Raw genomic sequence first — 21,181 nt, forward strand, 5'->3', positions numbered from 1 at the left:
CAACGTGCGCACAGCGCTTCAGAATTCTCATTGACTTTGCTCGGATAAGGATAGACGTGCAGATTTGGCCCACAATCTGCACCAAATCTGCATCAAAAATGCACCATGCGCACACAGCCTTAGGCCTTGTGCACATGCCGCGTTTTTTCTTGCAGATTTTTATCAATACTGCAAGATAAAACACATCCCAACAAAGTCTATGAGAATCGTAACTTGCTGTGCACACATTGCTTCTTTTTTACTTGCAGATTTTGGTGCTGAAAAAAGAAGCAGCGTGTCAATTGTTTCTACAGTTTTCCAGCGTTTTCTCTATCTCAGCAGATAAAAAAGCATGAAAAAAACACACACAAATGTGGCAAAATACTCACCTATTTTTGGCAGCTTTTTTCCTGCCAAAATATGTATTTTTATGTGCAGAAAAAAATCTGCGTGGGCACATACCCTAAAATGTATAAAAAACGCATGCGTTTTTTGGTACCTTTTTCTGCCACGAGGTGCAGATTTTGGTGCAGAAAGTTTCTGCATCAAAAACTCCGTGTGCACACATAGCCTAATACTCCCATCACATTGTGTGCCCCAGCGTGTCAACAAAATGGCAAAACTGGTCAGATCTGAGCACAAGGTTCTGCTTCACCCCTCAGATGCTGTAGGCCTTATTTAGCTCTTCTGTTTTTGTTTTGTGTTTTTAAAAAAGGGTGGAAAGGGTTAATCATCTCGGCATTGTACACCTATACTATAGCGTTGTACAATGAGGACCCATTCAACTTTATTGTGTTTTGACTAAAAATGTAAAATATATTGTGTTTTCAATACATTGAAAGAAAGCTGCTAATCAGTGATATGGCGCCGTTACATAGAGCAAGAGGACTAGAAGACACCAGACACCTAGTGCTATAATGATAATCTCCTGCTGATTAAACACTGATTATAGTGACCCATCGCTGGAATGAGACTGTCCTTACATCATGGTGCTCTCAGATTATATAGCAGAAACCTACTGCCAGGTTGTGTGCACTGTATTGCAGTAATATCTGTAGAGCTGACAGTTTTCCACATATTGCCCATTTTACTGTACATTCATAATAAATCGTCTTTTCATCACTTATGGATTGTTTCTTCCCAATTCCTTGTCTTCAGGATATAGATGGTATAAAGCCCCCACGTATGAGCCCCCCCAATAACTCCGTTCACTATCTCTCCTGTGTGATGAATCATATTCCCGCTGTTCTGACCTCTGAATCGATGTCTGTGTTCTGTATGTGATACATTGAGATCGGGTATATAATGTCGTTCCTAAAAATGTCATTTTCTGCATCACCGCACAGTATAGAGTTGCCATGGGAATTTTTCATCCAGCCCTATAGAGCGGGGCGTAATGTTGTGACAAGACGTAACCCTCGTTCAGCCGGTATTGTGTGCGGTGCCGGAGGCTGGAGTCGGTGTGGGGAGAAAAGGGTTAACACAAGTCAGTAATTCTATGAATAATACACATTTCTCAACGTAAATCTTTTTCGTACAATCCCTTGAAAATGTGACACCTAAATCGAGAAGCATTAAAGCGATATCTGAAGAGGTCATCACTGATCCTCTGCACTTGTGTCAGGAAGGATATCAGGTTCTTGATGTTACACTTCACATACAGATTCTTCCTCTTACTTTTCTTCCCCTTATATTTCTAGTTTTTCCCTCCCATGCCGCCATACTTTAAACACTGCATTGAATTCCCCTATACTCTGCCCTGGTCAGACCCCCCTGGAATACTGTGTACAGTTCTGGGCGCCCCAGTTCAAGAAAGACATCGATATATTGGAGCAAGTCCAGAGAAGAGCAACCACGATGGTAGAAAGTCTGCAAACCATGTCCTATGAAGAACGGCTACAATAACTAGGGATCTTTAGTTTGAAAAAGAGAAGGCTGAGAGGAGACTTAATAGCGGTCTACAAATATCTGAAAGGAGGTCACAGTGCAGAGGGAACCCCCTATTCTCATTAGCACAAAGAAGTATTAGAAGCTATGGGATGAAACTAAAAGGAAGGAGATTCAGATTAGACATTAGGAAAATCTTTCTGACAGTGAGGGCAGTCAGGGAGTGAGGGCAGTCAGGGAGTGGAACAGACTACCACAGAAGGTAGTGAGGGCAGTCAGGGAGTGGAACAGACTACCACAGGAGGTAGTAAGCTCCCATCAATGGAAATCTTCAAGTGGAAACTGGATAAACACATAGCTGGGATGATTTAGGAAAGCCTGCACTCGCAAGGGGTTGGACCCGATGGCCTTGGGGTTCCTTCCAACTCTACCATTCTATGATTCTATGAATTCAATGTAAAACCTTAAAGGAGGAGACGCCAAAAGGGAGGCGATAACGGTGACTATGCAGTTCCCCAAAGCCGGGGTGACTAAATCACAGTTCCAAAGCTTCAAAAAATTACTCTTGAAACTCGACTAATTTCGGAATCCAGTTCCAAAAAATGTGAGGAACAAACACTTTGGTTGCGAAACATGCGTCGGGTGCATGGGGACACCGCACTGTTACCTTGGTCTGGGCCCTGTATGCTGGTATTCTAATTACTAATTCTTGAAGGTATGATGCTATGTCTATGTATATATAGTTTCGCACACTTATGGATATATACTTCATGCCCTATAGATCATATTGATTTGGGTGATATTTTAGTTCCATCTACTTCTTAAGTTGTGATTTATATATGTTTTACAGCTCAGATTTATGGGTCCTTATATTATTTCAGAGTTGGTGCCTGGTCCCCCATATCAATACCATCCGTCTCTTGGGTTGGTCCATTCTTTTTAGATTGGATTTTACTATTCTTGGCTAATAAAGATTATTACCGTATATATTTTTGGACTTTTGGATTGCATTGTGTTTTTGGTGTTTATTCTGTGGTGTCATATGCATATAGCCTTCCACATTGCTTATGGTTTTGGTGGTTTCTTAGGAAGAGTAACAGAAAGCTTCTTGAGAAGCTCAAAGGAAAAAGAAGAAAGGGCGCCTGTTCCTCAGCCTTCGTCACCGGGAGGACCTTCAGCAAGGCTAGTTCTAGACCAACATATTTTTATTACGACCCTTGAAATGACCATATACTATTTCGTTGTTTATGAATTGCTCACCTAGTGGACCATACACCTCAGGAAAAAAGGTCTCTGATCCAGTGGTTGCTCTTCAGAGATCCAGTCCAGTTGATGAGCGCTGCTCCTTGATTTCTCTTAAGCCTAAATTTCTGGTTTGGTTGTCTCAAAAACTCTAAGGACCCTGCATGGCCACCTCTCCAATATATATATGGCTGTGATACTGAATCAGGTGAGGTTTGCAACCATAACTTTCATAGACTTCATTAGGGAGGATCATTCATGACCATCTCACCAATATATGGCTGAGATGCAGGATCATGTGAGGTATTGATCCAAGAGGTAGAATAGGGGCCCAGGTTATAAGAACAAGATCACACAATCAGTTGATCTCCCAACCTCTAGGATTCAACTGGCCTATGTGAACACAGAGATCCTCTGCTAGTTGTAAGATCTAACCTAATAAAAGGCCTGCAGAGATCCAGTCCAGTTGATGAGTAGTGCTCCTGGATCTCTAATTCTAAATTTATGGCTTTGTTGTCTCCAAAACTCCCCTAGACTTGGGTCCTAATGACCATGCATGACCACCTCTCCAAAATATGACTGCTCTTATGTACAAGAATATTACTGCTCCTATGTACAGGAATATAACGAATATAACTACTATAATACTGCTCCTATGTACAAGAATATAACTACTATAATACTGCCCCTATGTACAAGACTATAACTACTATAATACAGCTCCTATGTACAAGAATATAACTACTATAATACTGCTCCTATGTACAAGAATATAACTACTATAATACTGCTCCTATGTACAAGAATATAACTACTATAATACTGCCCCCTATATACAAGAATATAACTACTATAATACAGCTATGTACAAGAATATAACTACTATAATACTGCCCCCTATGTACAAGAATATAACTACTATAATACTGCCCCTATATACAAGAATATAACTACTATAATACAGCTCCTATGTACAAGAATATAACTACTATAATACTGCCCCCTATGTACAAGAATATAACTACTATAATACTGCCCCTATGTACAAGAATATAACTACTATAATACTGCCCCTATGTACAAGAATATAACTACTATAATACTGCCCCTATGTACAAGAATATAACTACTATAATACTGCCCCTATGTACAAGAATATAACTACTATAATACTGCCCCCTATGTACAAGAATATAACTACTATAATACTGCTCCTATATACAAGAATATAACTACTATAATACTGCCCCTATGTACAGGAATATAACTACTATAATACTGCCCCCTATGTACAAGAATATAACTACTATAATACTGCCCCCTATGTACAGGAATATAACTACTATAATACTGCCCCCTATGTACAGGAATATAACTACTATAATACTGCCCCTATGTACAAGAATATAACTACTATAATACTGCCCCCTATGTACAAGAATATAACTACTATAATACTGCCCCCTATGTACAAGAATATAACTACTATAATACTGCCCCCTATGTACAGGAATATAACTACTATAATACTGCCCCCTATGTACAGGAATATAGCTGCTATAATACTGCTGTAATTGTGAGAGTACTGGATTGTCAGCTGCCTGTTCCAGCACATGGTGGTTGGGGCAGTGGTGCAGACATTGTGCCCGCTCTGTGCCCAGGCTTTGCAGCAGATTGCGTGCTAATCAATATGTCTGTATGAATGAGCGGGCGCCTTCCCCTCTTTCCTGCCTCCATTGTGCAGCAATCTGTGTGTGTGGGAGTGGAGCGGCGGCACCATCTCTCCGCACAACATGAGGCGCCGTCAAATGTTTTCCTAATTCGCTTTAGTTCTGAGAAGTAAAAGAACACGGCACAGCCGGGGCCTGGCGACCGCGGACATTTTGTTAGAGCCACTTTTGCAAATATGTCCAAGTACGAGCCTGAAATCCAGGCTATGTTGGTTGGGGAGTGGGCATCCAATGTACAAAGATTCCTTGGCATGTCAGGGGTTAATAATATGTCCCTAATTACTGAGATATTAATATCTCTGACGTCTGCTGTTCTAATTATTAATGTCCCTGATTTCCCATAGGTTCATCAACAAAATCCCTGGTGTCTAGTGGAAAAATTATCACCCATGTCATCTGGTGGGTTATTAAATATTATTCCTGGTGTCTAGTGGATGAATAAAAAATGGAAACAATCTAGACATCATAGACATTAAAGAATCCCTTGTGTCAGGAATAAAAAGAAGATCCCTGGTGTCTAGAGGATAATGTTTGAGCACCCGGGTGTCTAAATAAGTATTAAAATGACCATTCCTGCTGTCCTGCGGGTTAATATCTAATGTTTATGATGACTAAAGTGTTCTCATTTAAATCCCTGGTGCCAAGTGGTTTAGTAAAAAGAACAATCCTGGAGTCTAGTGGGTTAATAAATAACATCCAGGACTAGTACATTAACATTTAAACCCCTGGTGTTTAATGGGATAATAAAAAGAACATTCCTGGTGGCCACAGGGTTATAAATAATGCCCATGATGTCTAGGGGGTCACCATCTAAAGTCCTGGTATCTAGTGGGTTAGTAAGTAATGCCTAAGATGATGTCTTGGTGACACCCCCCCCCCCCCATCCCAGCAAGACATTATCATAGGCATTACTTACTAACCCTCTTCACCCGCCAGAGATCATCATAGGCATTACTTACTAACCCTCTAGACACCAGGACTTTAGATGGATATTCCCCACCAGACATCATCATAGGCATTACTTACTAACCCCCTTCACCCGCCAGACATCATCATATGCATTACTTACTAACCCTCTAGATACCAGGACTTTAGATGGATACCCCTCACCTGACATCATCATAGGCATTACTTACTAACCCTTTTCACTCACCAGACATAATCATAGGCACTTCTTACTAACCCTCTAGATATCAGGAGTTTAGTTGGATACCCCCGCCAGACATCATCATAGGCATTACTTACTAACCCTCTTCATCTGCCAGACATCATCTTAGGTATTACTTACTAACCCTCTAGATACCAAGAGTTTAGATGGTGACCCCCCCACCCATCCTAGCATCTAAACTCCTGGTATCTAGAGGGTTAGTAAGTAATACCTAAGATGATGTCTGGCAGATTAAGAGGGTTAGTAAGTAATGCCTATGATTATGTCTGGCGAGTGAAAAGGGTTAGTAAGTAATGCCTATGATGATGTCTGGTGAGGGGTATCCATCTAAAGTCCTGGTATCTAGAGGGTTAGTAAGTAATGCGTATGATGATGTCTGGTGGGTGAAGGGGGTTAGTAAGTAATGCCTATGATGATGTCTGGTGGGGGGTATCCATCTACACTCCTGGTATCTAGAGGGTTAGTAAGTAATGCGTATGATGATGTCTGGCGGGTGAAGAGGGTTAGTAAGTAATGCCTGTGATGATGTCTGAGAGGGTATCCATCTACACTCCTGGTATCTAGAGGGTTAGTAAGTAATGCCTATGATGATGTCTGGCGGGTGAAGAGGGTTAGTAAGTAATGCCTGTGATGATGTCTGAGAGGGTATCCATCTAAAGTCCTGGTATCTAGAGGGTTAGTAAGTAATGCGTATGATGATGTCTGGTGGGGGGTATCCATCTACACTCCTGGTATCTAGAGGGTTAGTAAGTAATGCGTATGATGATGTCTGGCGGGTGAAGAGGGTTAGTAAGTAATGCCTGTGATGATGTCTGAGAGGGTATCCATCTACACTCCTGGTATCTAGAGGGTTAGTAAGTAATGCCTATGATGATGTCTGGCGGGTGAAGAGGGTTAGTAAGTAATGCCTGTGATGATGTCTGAGAGGGTATCCATCTACACTCCTGGTATCTGGAGGGTTAGTAAGTAATGCCTATGATGGCTAGGCGGGCACCATCTAAAATTCTGGTATGTAATGTATTAATAAATAACATTAATTTTTCAGTGGGTTACTATGAAATCATTGGTGTCCATGGTGTTACTAACAGTCCTGCTGTCTAGTGGGTGCGTAAAGTAAAAAATATATTATTTGGCTTTAAAGAAAGTTAATATTTATAACCCTGGTGTCTATTGGGTTAATATAATCTAACTCTTCTGGTCTCATTCGTCAGTAGTATCCCTGGTAGCCTAGTGGTCACTTACCTGCTTTTTTTCCAGCCTTTGTGCCTGTGGGGACATATTGACTGGAGAGTGTAGGAGGGAGAACTGTGCAGTCATCTAGTACAGGCGTCCCTCTTCATCCTCACCATCTACAGATCTTTCTGCCATCTTTTTCCACTCCTTTTCTTTTTGTGCATGGTGACCGCTCACTGAATGCGGATATTTTCCTCATCGCCCTTGTGACATTGAAATATTTTATGGCTTGATCTTCTACCGCTCGTCACTTCCAGCGTTTCTTATGCTCCAGAGCTGCATTCACAATTCTGCTGCTCTCCGATCATGTGTTCGCTCTATTGTGCGGGCTCTGATGGCTTTAGAGGTGTTATAAATTGAGAATTTTATTTTTCGGTATTTTCCCCATCGAATGTGACAGAAGCGGGTGAAATACATTTTGGTTTTATTATAGATAATGCAGCTAATTAATCATTCCAAATGCTAATGAATAAATACCCACAATGCATCCCTCCAACCAAGAAATAAATAAGAATATTAATCCGAACCATAAATATTTTTTTTCTCCCAAAATCACAGAAATAAACCGTCCCCTCCCTATAACACTGTCCTGAAATATAGCAGCTATCTCTTTATACACACACAGGCCGCCACGTTCTCGCCTTCACCCCCCAGTCCACATGTGGCCCCGGCCCCCGGTGCTCGGCCCGCTATCATGTGACCCTGCGCCGTAGCTAAGCTCTCCTGCACCCGAGGCCATCACTTCACTGCTCAGCCCTGTATCTAATACCCTGGGGCTTAGGCAAAGTGTTTAGGTTTTTTTGGCACCCCCTGCAACCAGGGCACATGTCCCATAAGCCCCCTGTTAACTATGCCCTTAAGGTGACACTCAGCTGCAGGGCACTATGGGTAATTATTGTTGCGATCAACCCTTCCCAATATTAATGCTCAGGCTCTGTTCACATTTGGCGTTGTGCCCCATTGTGGGATCAGTAATTTTGAAGTCAATGGGATCAATAAAATAAAGGGTCTTTTCTTACTGGTCGTCGCTCCTTTAAGATGAGAAGCCAAGTCTTAAATATGAAATACTAAAAAATAACCCGCGAAGAAAATATGTTAAATTGTTGGTTAAGCTTGCAAGGGTTAAAATTTCATTTTTGAAAACTGCCTCACAGAATGTTCTAGTTGTCCATAGCAACCAATCAGAGCTCAGCTTTCACTCTACCTCAGCAGTTTTAATGCTGAAAGCTGCAGTCTGGTTGCTATAGGCAACCAGAACTATCTTACTGTGAGGCAGTTCTCATAAATGAGACCTCAGTTACTTCTCCTGTGGCTATAGGCAACAAGAATTATTTATTGTGAGGCAATTCTCATAAAGGAGGCCCCATTTACTTCCACAGTTGCTATAGGCGACCAGAATGATCTTATTGTGAAGCAATGATCATAAATGAGGCCCAAGTTACTTCTCCACTGGCTATAGGCAACCAGAACGATCTTATTGTGAGGCAGTACTCATAAATGAGACCCAAGTTACTTCTGCACTGCCTATAGGCAACCAGAATGATCTTATTGTGAGGCAGTACTCATAAATGAGACCCAAGTTACTTCTGCACTGGCTATAGGCAACCAGAACGATCTTATTGTGAGGCAGTACTCATAAATGAGGCCCAAGTTACTTCTGCACTGGCTATAGGCAACCAGAATGATCTTATTGTGAGGCAGTACTCATAAATGAGACCCAAGTTACTTCTGCACTGGCTATAGGCGACCAGAATGATCTTATTGTGAAGCAATGATCATAAATGAGACCCAAGTTACTTCTGCACTGGCTATAGGCAACCAGAACGATCTTATTGTGAGGCAGTACTCATAAATGAGGCCCAAGTTACTTCTGAAGTTGCTATAGGCAACCAGAATACTTTACTGTGAAGCAATACTCATATAAATGAGGCCTGAGTTACTTTTGCAGTTGCTATAGGCAACAAGAATGATCTTACTGTGAGGCCATTCTCATCTATGAGGCCTCAGCCACTTCTTCAGCGGCTATAAGCAACCAGAACTATCTTACTGTGCGGCAGTTTTCATAAATGAGGCCCCAGTTACTTAATCAGTGGCTATGGGCAACCAGAACGATCTTACTATGAGGCAATACTCATAAATGAGGTCCCAGTTAGTTGTGCATTGGTTGCTGACAGCTGTTGCTATAGTTACAGACTTATCGGGATGCCCCATCTTAGCGTCTATATGGTTTCTGCCCCATTAAGAGCGACTCTTTGGGCGCCATTGCTTTCACTCTTTAAGACACTTTTGGGTAAAAAAATGTGTCATGAGCTTCAATGCTGAAAACTGCACTCTGGTTGCTATAGGTAACCAGAATGATCTTACTGTGAGGCAATACTCAGAAATGAGGCCTCAGTTACTTCTGCAGTTGCCATAGGCCAGCAGAATGATCTTACTGCGAGGCAATACTCATAAATGAGGCCTCAGTTATCTATGCAGTTGCTATTAGCAACCAGAACAATCTTACTGTGAGGAAATACTCATACATGAGGCCTCAGTTACTTCTGCAGTGCCTATAGGGAACCAGAACAATCTTACTGGGAGGCAATACTCATAAATGAGGCCAGTTACCTCTCCAGGTGCTATAGGCAACCAGAATGATGTTACCGTGAGGCAATACTCATAAATGAGGCCTCAGTTACCTCTCCAGTTGCTATAGGCAACAAGAACAATCTTACTGTGAGGCAGTACTCAAAATGAGACCTCAGTTACTTCTGCAGTTGCTATAGGCAGCCAGAACGATCTTACTGTGCCTCCACCTTAGCGTCTAGATGGTTTGTGCCCCTTTAAGAGGAACTCTTTGGGCTCCACCTCTTTAATTCTTTAAAACCCCTTGGGCAAAAATTGTGGCTGGTTTTGCATTCAATAATGCACAGACATTCATATTCTCCCTTATTTCTATAGAGCCTAAATTCGGGGGGGTGTCAAATCTCGTGAAGGGGGGAGATATTGAGGGTCAATATTTTTTTATTTATTTATATATATATATAAAAAAAAACCATTTATTTCTTTATTTTTACTTTATCTTTTTTATTTTCTTTATTTTAATTTTTAACTTTATTTTCTATATTTTATTTTTAAAGGGACAGCAACACCAAAAATGCACTTATTGGCTGTATTATGGTATTAAATCACTTTGATGGTGCCCGTTTCTTACCCGCACCGGTCACATAAACTGTTCCTGTGACCTAAATGTATCAAGCCCTGATGATAAAGATTCCAAAAATATCCCCGTATTAGGGTTAGCGCAGAAAAAAACAATTAATCAGATTGTCGAGATAACAGTTCCCCAGGGCAAAGAATAAAAGGATAGAATAAAGACTATCCCGGAATCCAGAAAATAAGATCCGCAATATGGTAAAAGTAAGGTAAAGCTGCAAAATTAAAAAAACTACCGCCGATTCAGCGCCAGGCAAAAATATTCCCAATTACCGTTCAGCCGGGACCATCATTTAGGCCCTCCGTACCCAAAAGTATAAAGTGCAGTAATGTCAGTGAGGTCGATGTTAGGGCCAAAATTTTAGGAATTTGGCACCTTGGAGACCAAAGCGATTCAGTACAGATTATAGATATATTTTTCTATAGGCACAAAAGTCCAAACCCATAAAATATGGGCAATGGCAGCATAAAAGTAGTAAGGAAAATGAACGTTACGATCGTGTTTCTATTGCCTCCTTGGTACCTGCACTTGAGTGTCACCTTGTAGAAACCCTTTCTTCCTTATGGCTTATCATATCTTCTGCTGGTTTCGGTTGACCATAGACATTAGGTTCTGGTTGATAGATCTTGGATGATCCATCAGCCTTCTGAGGTCTACAAAGCTGTCAGATACCCTCAGAGGGATTTGGGCAGTTTGGTCCATTTTTACTTATTCCAAATATGGCCCACGGTGACCAAGTCTATGGCCAACTTGTCCCTACGTCTCTTCTCGCACATTCATGTCTAAAAATATTCACTCACTCCTTGTAAAGGTCTCATGACTGTCTCTCTCTAAAGGACTACCTCCCGTGTGACAGTCCACTTTTGTTTTTTTCCTGTATCCATTAAGTCTCTCGTGCTATCTCCTGGAGTCTTTACTTCTCCAGCCCCACTGTTCTTCTTCACTCTTAAGACATAGCTGAAAAATACCCCCATGAAACTCCTATTTTACCCCATAATACCCCAAGATGGCACCTGTATTATTTAAAACAAGGGAAGGGGAATAGGACGGGAGCAGACGGAGAAGAAGGTGAGACAAGAGAGCACTGGGGTGGATGGGAAACACAGGAGAAGAGAAAGACGACATGAAGAGGTCAACCGAAGGAAGGATGGAAACCATGGAAAATAAAGTGTAAACGCTGGGTAATACGTATGGGCAAAAAGAAGGAACAAAGGAAAAAAGAAGAACACAAGGAGGAAGAAATGAAAGGAAGACGTTAAAGAAGGTGAAGAAATTAATAAAAAAAAGTCTAGAAAGAGGTTTGGAGATAGACGAGTTAAGAAAGTGCTGGGTGAGATCTTGGTGGTTTGGCCTGTACATCAGATGCCCCCAAGTCCCAGAGGGATAATTCAGTTACCCCAGTCATTGTCATGGTGTTGAGCTGCGATGATAATAACCACTGTGAGGATGGTACACAGGACCATAGCAGCAATCCCCACTGCCAGGCTAATGAAGGAGAAGTTCCGGGCCTCACGAGAAGCGATTTCTGCAGACATGATGTCTCCACGAGCCAAAGCTGTCCTCACCTGTGGAGACAGATGGATAAGAGATCAAATTATGGACCTATGCTCTACCATGGAAGAACGAATGGTTGGCCTACATTTCTTAGTATAAAAACAGGTAATCCTCATGAATTTACCACCATCAACTCTGAAGAGGGTCAAAGAAAGAATCAGGCATTGACCCCTTTGTGCTGGTTCATATCGTTATATCTTCACCATTCTAAAACCTCTGTAGGAGAGGGGTGTGGTGTGACCTTCTTCGTCAGCTCTTCACCTTATATTGGCTAACAATATTGTGACACCCAATTAGAAGGAGCCTTGTCCAAAAAGGGTCAGTAGATTCAATTTGAACTAGGGCCTTCAAGAGTCTATATTGGGTCTAGGGTTCCTCAAGGCTCAAAACTTCCTTTCTCCATCGTAAACATTTTTGGAGTCCATCAGTAGAAGACCATCCTACCTATCACCCTCATCCCTTCCCTACTCCTCCAATGAGTATTCATTCTCCCCATCGCGTATTCTCCATACAGTTTCTTCTCTGCTCCATTGGACCATTCTGGCCAACAATAATGCTGACACCCTCATGGCTCCTGGTCTTTTCTGTGCCTTGTGTATTTCCTAATGTCTTCTTCTGCTGCCATTATCTAATGGACCACATCTGAGTGTTCGCATGTCAAGCAATGTAATATTAGATCACATCCATAATTCTCAGCTGTACGGGAATACTGAAGCAATAAACCACCAACCGATAGAGAATTGGAGAGAGGAAACAATCTGTTCTGCTACATTCTGATTTTCCACCCACATACAAACACCAAGAAGCCTGCACAGAAATGACAAACCGACCGCTAAGAAACTATTAGGAAGCCGAACCGCCACCTACAGAGACAAATGAACACAACAAGCGCGCTCGATGAAGTCTTTATCTCCCAAACATCAAAAACATCCCATTCTCCAGCCAAAAGAGGACATGTTAGATCGCGAGCTACTGACGGGCACCAAGAAAAGTCAATGTTTCTGACGAAAGAGACCTTCATCTCCATCGACTACTGGATGTGCAAGATACTGTATATAGTGTGAAGATAAGACACAACTGAAGGGAATACATTTTTTTTATGTTTTTGGAAGATATCCCATTTTGCTTTTGCAATCGCTAACACATTTTGAAAAGAAAATGCTACCTGCTAGGAGGTGCAGGAGGAACATTTGGGGACAAGCACACAGAAAAAAAAGTAGCGATGGAGAAAATGTGTACGGAATTAGGAAATGGAGGTCATTCAAGAGGTACAAGATGGTTCCAACCATAAACACTAAATCAGCTCATAATGCCTTCTCCACCAATATTATGAGAAACAGTTGGTGGTCTAGGACGGACTCACTCGTGCTTGTCCTAGTATACGAACTTCTAGATTTCCCTAAGAAAAGACTAGTTGGATTTCTCTGCTGGGGATGTTGAGCTGGTGGTATTCTGCTATTGGATCTGTAAACTCATATTTTCAATGCAGACCATAAGGATGATGGGTTATGATTTACCAGCCTCAATCAAGCAGAAGAACGTCACCATGAATTTCTGAAAAGTTGTTCCAGCAAGTGAGATAAAGCTTCATTGTAGGAAGTGATTATAGATATTAAGTGAGTTTTATATTGCAGGGTACTGCACCAGAGTTGAACCGGCCCGCTAATGTACCCGATAACCCTCCTGTGGGCTCACGTTCCCAACTCACCAATGTACCCGAGGACACTCTTGTGGGCTTGGGCTCCTGACCCTCTAATGTACACGAGGACCCTCCTGTGCGCTTAGACTACCAAGCCACTAATGTACCTGAGGACCCTCCTGTGGGCTTAGGCTCCTGACCCACCAATGTACACGAGGACCCTTCTGTGGGCTTAGGCTACCGACCCATTAATGTACATGAGGACTCTCCTGTGGGCTCAATCTCCCAACTCACCAATATACATAAGGACACTCTTGTAGGCTCAGGCTCCAAACCCACCAATGTCCCTGAGGACATTCCTGTGGACTCAGGCTTCTGATCTACAAATGTAACCGAGGACCATTGTGGGCTCAGGCTCCCTACCCACCAATGCACCTGATGACCCTCCAGTGGGCTCAGGTTCCCAACCCACCAATGTCCCCGAGGATCCTCCTGTGGACTGAGGCTCCCAATCCACCAATGTACCCCAGAAATCTCTATTGGTCTCAGGCTCCTGACCCACCAATGTTACCCAGAACTTTCTTGCGGGCTCAGTCTCCTGACTCACAAATGTACTCAAAAACCATCCTGTTGGATGGGACATCGTGATAGGTCCATACAGAATTAGACCCTCTCGCCTCCCACCATCACCGCTCACCTGCACAGCCTTTATGATGGCAATAACTCCGGTGGGCCAGAAGCAGCAGATTGTGGTGAGCACAGCGATCGGCATATAGTCATGAGGAGGACGTCGGGGCTCTAATAGGGCCAGTCCTGGGGGGATCTGAGGAGGTGGGATCCCAGGCTGGGGAGGGACGGTTCCAGCTGGGTATTGCTGTTGGAAAAGATAAAAAAGAGATATTAACAGTAAAAAACGTGGATTCCTACGCAATTATGAGAGTTTAGAAATTACATTAACATGACAATTATGGTGACTCCCATAAGGGCTGTATCCCAGCTCTACGTGGGTCCTGAATGATAAATATAAGGTCAATTCATGACCTAGGAGACTTGCCATAGAAGAGTTTGGGAAATAATGGTAACCTCTGTGGACACTCTACTGGCAGCCATATTGGTTGTCACATGGTTTTGTCAAAGACCAAGAACCACAAAAGGATAGAAGTGGCATCTGTACTCACCGTTCCCATAGGATACACTGGGACGTAGGCTGTGCAGGGCTGCAGGTGCATGGGGTACCCTGCTGGCTGTGGCACGTATCCTCCAACTGGAAGGGTCCCCGTGGGCGTATGAGTCTGCACCACATATCCTTGGGGAGCTGGTGGTGCCCCAGTAAATGGGGTCTCCTGAAGGTAGCCTTGAGCGTCCTGACGGGTGAGGGTAGCAGTGGCAGGCTGTGGTGGAGGATCATTATAACCTGGAATTACTCCATTGCAGGGACCCTCCCCCACCGGTTGGTTATAGGGTGGGGGTGAACTGTGGGGTCCAGACTCCGGAGGGCCTGGAGGGAATGAGGAAGTAGAGAAGGAGGGAGCGAGAAAGAAGGAGAGGAGACTGTCAGTCCCATCACTGGAGATAACAACCCCCGGGGCAACAACAGGTCAGGACACACAAGAAGTGACAACCGCACAGATCCACAATATATACACAATATATACCGCCGGTCCATGGGGCCAGAGCCTCCGACCTGTGCAGATGGATGGATGGATGGATAGATAGAAGGATGGATGGATAGATGGATAGGATGGATAGATAGATAGTCAAATGGAAGGATAGATAGATGGATAGTCATATGGATGGATGGATAAATAGATAGATGGATAGCATAGAAGGATGGATAGATAGATAGATAGATAGATAGATAGATAGATAGATAGATAGATAGAGGGATAGATAGATAGATAGATAGATAGATAGATAGATAGATAGATAGATAGATAGATAGATACAGGATAGATAAATAGATAGATAGAGGGATAGATAGATAGATAGAAAGATAGATAGATAGATAGAGGGATAGATAGTCAGATGGATGGATAAATAGATAGATAAAAAGATAGGTAGTCAGATGGATTGATGGTTGGATGGATGTATAGCTAGATAGATAGATAGATAGATAGAGGGATAGATAGATAGAGGGATAGATAGATAGATAGATAGATAGATAGATGGATAGAGGGATAGATAGATAGATAGATAGATAGATAGATAGATAGAGAGGAGGATGGATGGAAATATAGCAAGATAGATGGATTTAAGGATAAATAGAATGATAGTTGGATAGACAGAAGACTGAATACATAGAAGGGTGGATAGCATATACTATATATTCCCACCTATTAGTATTTGTCGTACACCTACAGACAGGATACATATATATTTGGGCTACTACCATGGCACCATGTAAATGGCCTAGCGCCCAGTGCCCCCCATCCATTCCATCACAGCCCGCCTTCCACTCCCCTCTGTGAGTCTCCAGCTGTGACCGGTGGTTATTTGGTGGGGATGATGATGGTGATGAACATCAGACATGAAGGCTTCAGACAGACGCCAGGTGTATGGAGCATTCTCTATCATACGAATTCTGATATTTTCCCCCATGATATCCCCCTCCATTATTTCCCATCCATGATGTCATCTGTATCCCCCATACCTGTTTTCTCGCTGGACATGTCTTCTGGGGGGAGGGAGCTGTGCTGATTTTTTTAGGGGGGTCCTCGGATAGATGTGGCAGGATGGGGGGTCTCTCCTCGCCCCCGCTCACCGTCTCCCCCCCTCTCAGAGCTTCTCTTCTGATCCTGCACCAATTCTTTCTGCAGCAGCCTGTCTACCTCCCTCCCTCCGCTCTCCTCCTCCTCCTCTGATTCTCTCACCCCCTCTCCTTTCCTCCTGTGATTTCCCTCCTCTTCCCTGTAATTCTCTTTTTCTGTGTCCCCCCACTGTTCCTGTCTTCTCCTCCTCCCAATATTCTCCCTCTGCTTCCACTTCACTTTCCCCTCCTTCTGTTCCCTCGGTTCCTCTGTAGTTCTCGCTCCTCTTTCTTCTTCTTCTTCTCCTTCTAAAGGTCAAATTCATTCATTCGTCACAGAGAACAATGGGTTAATCTTAAATATTGTGTCAACAATGGCAATGACGACCCCGCTCTCCTTCCCTGAGGGGTAGAGGGCGGTGGGGGGGAGGTTGAGTCCAGATTTTGGTCCTTAAGAACCTTGTCACATCATTACTCTGCAGGCGGTTACATGTTGGGAAGAAATTGTTATCCTTTCAGATCCTGCAGAACCTAAAATCTCCAGGAGCAATCAATGTGTGGCAGACATGAAACGCCAGACTGTGACACCAGTAGACAATACGCAACGTTTCCAGGAGACGTAGTCAGGAGCCAAAGAGGATCCACTGCAATTAGGTTTTGGTCCAAGATTGTGATCCAAACATCTCCTGGCCTAGAAGAACCCGTGGATCCACCACTTTCTCCATTAATCCTAATGGAAAATTTCAACTAATATTGGACAATAAGATGTGACCCAACGAGAGGAGACCAGCAGAGGCACAGCTTGGCCCTCATGGGCACGTGAGGGTCAACTTTGTTGATGGCCAAAGTCGGAGTCGGAATGCCAATCATTATTAATATCAACATCCCATGTTATCCTAGGGCAGGTGTGGTCAACTATCACCGAAGGATAGAAGACCATTCTGTCCACCACTTATTAGAAGACCTCACTCCAAAATTCAGCCTTTGTTTTAGGACAAAAGTGTCATGGCCCCTTATTGTTCTATATCAGGGCCACTTAGCCCTTATACAGTGGTGCCACCTTGTAGATATTACATACCCCACCTCATGGGCACTGCAGTATCTCCACGGATTTGCCCACACTGGTGTTCCCATCTCATGGACATCCATGAGGCATCTAGATAGAGCAGATTCTTATACATCAGTGCCCGATAACGCAACGTTTTATCTCCGCTTCCTACAACTACAATAGAAAGTTTCATCTCAATGAAGAGGTGAAGCAGTTTGTGGAAGTTCTAGAAATTGAGAAGTCATAGAGCGGAGAAGTCCAGAACCACTCTAGAGAGTCGAAGAGTCACATGTAAATGTATCTTCAGTGATAGGATTAGTGATGAGGGAGCGCACTCACCACTGCCCGTTACTCCATCGAGCATCTGAGTTCGAAAATGCTTAAGTTTCCCATTGACTTCCATTATGCTCGGTACTAGGGTCGTGTCAGAGCACCCCAATGCTTAATCGAGTAACGAGCATGGCTAATTCTGATGAAAAACAGATTTCATGTTCCTTATATGCGTACAAGAATAAAACTACTATAATACTGCCCCCTATGTACAAGAATATAACTACTATAATACTGCCCCTATGTACAAGAATATAACTACTATAATACTGCCCCTATATACAAGAATATAACTACTATAATACTGCCCCCTATATACAAGAATATAACTACTATAATACTGACCCGATGTACAAGAATAAAACTACTATAATACTGCCCCCTATGTACAAGAATATAACTACTATAATACTGCCCCCTATGTACAAGAATATAACTACTATAATACTGACCCTATGTACAAGAATATAATTACTATAATACTGCTCCTATGTACAAGAATATAACTACTATAATACTGCCCCTATGTACAAGAATATAACTACTATAATACTGCCTCTATGTACAAGAATATAACTACTATAATACTGCCTCTATGTACAAGAATATAACTACTATAATACTGCCCTTATGTACAAGAATATAACTACTATAATACTGCCCTTATGTACAAGAATATAACTACTATAATACTGCTCCTATGTACAAGAATATAACTACTATAATACTGCCCCTATGTACAAGAATATAACTACTATAATACTGCCCCTATGTACAAGAATATAACTACTATAATACTGCCCCCTATGTACAAGAATATAACTACTATAATACTGCTCCTATGTACAAGAATATAACTACTATAATACTGCCCCTATGTACAAGAATATAACTGCTATAATACTGCCCCATTAATGGTGAGAATTCAGACCCCTAATGACAGAGCGGATGACTTCGGTACATTAGTATGTGAGCTGCGGTCTTTTTTCCTGTGTGATCCCTCGTTCTGTAGCAGGCACGTCGCACACTTGTCACTTGCAGCAATTAGCCATCATGCGTGGCTTGGTGTGAGGTCTGTTAGTCACGTTTCTGGCTGGCACTGATTATTGTCCTGTACGATGGCCCTGCTGCTCTGGAGCCTGACAATGCCTCTATGTGAGCCTCTAATCATATTGTCAGCGCCTCCAGCACCGGCGTCATTGATCTCTCCGGCCGCTCGCCTCTATTCCCCGCGCACTGTGCAGGTGACCTCATTTCCATTTTTTGCTGTCGCTGCGGCAGGTACACAATCCTCCATCTCACAAACCGGAGAGGGTAATAATCAGAGGCCGGCAGCCGGCACACCCGACATCAGAGCCGACGACGGTCACCGCCATTTCTGCTCCACCTGCCGGGCACATTATCTACAAAGAGGAGAGGGAAGAAAAGGTTTCCAGAAAAATCATGCATACAGCAGTAAAACCAAAACATGCCGTTATCTGATGGCGATATTACACCATCAAGTACCGCATTTCCAGAAAAAAAAAAAAAAAAAAAGAGGGTCTTATATTATTTTTTTGCTCTAAAAAGGGCTTATTTTCAGGGGATATTCTCACCAACACAGAAAAACAAATAAATAAAATTAAAAAAAAAAAAATCAAACATTTATGCAAAACTAATCATGTCATCAGATTCTGGAACATCAACATTTCCTTATCTGATCCGCCATTCTCGCGGTGCAGAACCAGTCTTATAATGGTGGGTCCACACCATATTTACAATGGCTTAAATTACCTGTTCTCTAGGTACTGCTAAGTTTACCCCCAAAAGAACACAAACACCCCCTAAAACAGTCGCACTTCCCAGACTCTGCACAATTAGAGTTGGCAAGTGAATGGGCTCTCACACACAGATCTGCGTTGCTGTCAGGTCCCCCTGCGTTGTACAGCGATTGGCTCCCCCTGGTGACTGGAAGCAGTATCACTTGCGTGGAGTGATACCGGTATCCGATGTGTGTGAGAGCTGCAGTGGAATGGCGACGGACCTGACGCAACGCAGATCTCTGTGTGAGAGCCCATCCACCGAGCGCACATGGCAACTGTAATTGTTTGGGCTCTCATGAGCATTTTTATTTTTATTTTGGGGGTGGGGGGGGGGGGTCTGCTTTTGTTGATGAGTCCTGCTGTATTCTTTAAACTTTCACTTCCGTAACTAGGGCTTATTTTTGGAGTAGGTCCTATATTTAAGCATATTCTTAACAGCCTTAAAAATCCTACTAAGGCTTATTTTAGGGGAAACCGGGAATGTACCCCCCTCTATGTCAGCCTCCAAGAGCTTTTCTGGCCTCCCATTACTGAATTAATGGCTGTGAGGAGCCCCACATGTGAGACATGGGCCGAATCGGGTTTAAAGAGGACCAACCACCAGGATTTTCCTATACAACCTAAAGCCAGTGCTATACTGGCACTATCATGCTGATTCTATACCTACCTATAGTTGTGAGATCGGATGTATAGTTTCTGAAACGCAGGCAAGTAAAGTGTGACATGCACTGTTTGATTGATAGCAGCTACAGAATATCTAATAAGTGGGTTTGGTTTTGCTTGTTATTCCTGCTCTGTCTTCTGCCTGCCCTTCCTCCCTCCCTGTCTCTTATTATAGAAGGAGGGAGGAAAAAAAAAAAAATGAAGGTCAAGAGGAGGAGGAGGAGGAGGAGGAGGAGGAGGAGGAGGAGGAGGAAGGTCAAGAGGAGGAGGAGGAGGAGGAGGAGGAGGAGGAGGAGGAGGAGGAGGAGGAGGAGGAGGAGGAAGGTCAAGAGGAGGAGGAGGAGGAGGAGGAGGAGGAGGAGGAGGAGGAGGAGGAGGAGGAGGAGGAAGGTCAAGAGGAGGAGGAGGAGGAGGAGGAGGAGGAGGAGGAGGAGGAGGAGGAGGAGGAGGAGGAGGAGGAGGAGGAGGAGGAGGAAGGTCAAGAGGAGGAGGAGGAGGAGGAGGGTCAAGAGGAGGAGGAGGAGGAGGAGGGTCAAGAGGAGGAGGAGGAGGAGGAGGAGGAGGAAGGTCAAGAGGAGGAGGAGGAGGAGGAGGAGGAGGAGGAGGAGGAGGAGGAAGGTCAAGAGGAGGAGGAGGAGGAGGAGGAGGAGGAGGAGGAGGAGGAGGAGGAGGAGGAAGGTCAAGAGGAGGAGGAGGAGGAGGAGGAGGAGGAGGAGGAGGAGGAGGAGGAGGAGGAGGAGGAGGAGGAGGAGGAGGAGGAGGAAGGTCAAGAGGAGGAGGAGGAGGAGGAGGAGGAGGAAGGTCAAGAGGAGGAGGAGGAGGAGGAGGAGGAGGAGGAGGAGGAGGAGGAGGAGGAGGAGGAGGAGGAGGAGGAGGAGGAGGAGGAGGAGGAGGAAGGTCAAGAGGAGGAGGAGGAGGAGGAGGAAGGTCAAGAGGAGGAGGAGGAGGAGGAGGAGGAGGA

General features: G+C 43.5%; 1 protein-coding gene across 1 annotated transcript; it reads right to left on the reverse strand.

Annotated features, from left to right (window-relative positions):
- Nucleotides 1–7,646: 7,646 nt before the first annotated feature.
- PRRT1 (proline rich transmembrane protein 1) lies at nucleotides 7,647–16,473 on the reverse strand. The gene is made up of 4 exons (XM_075323269.1): nucleotides 16,282–16,473; nucleotides 14,810–15,129; nucleotides 14,329–14,505; nucleotides 7,647–12,003 (listed from the first exon to the last, which is right to left on the reverse strand). Exons 1-4 carry the CDS (start codon nucleotides 16,298–16,300, stop codon nucleotides 11,827–11,829), a joined length of 693 nt encoding a protein of 230 aa, XP_075179384.1. The 5' UTR covers nucleotides 16,301–16,473; the 3' UTR covers nucleotides 7,647–11,826.
- Between the last annotated feature and the right edge of the window lie 4,708 nt (nucleotides 16,474–21,181).

Source organism: Anomaloglossus baeobatrachus, chromosome 9, assembly GCF_048569485.1.
Source record: "Anomaloglossus baeobatrachus isolate aAnoBae1 chromosome 9, aAnoBae1.hap1, whole genome shotgun sequence".
Lineage (NCBI taxonomy): Eukaryota > Metazoa > Chordata > Amphibia > Anura > Aromobatidae > Anomaloglossus > Anomaloglossus baeobatrachus.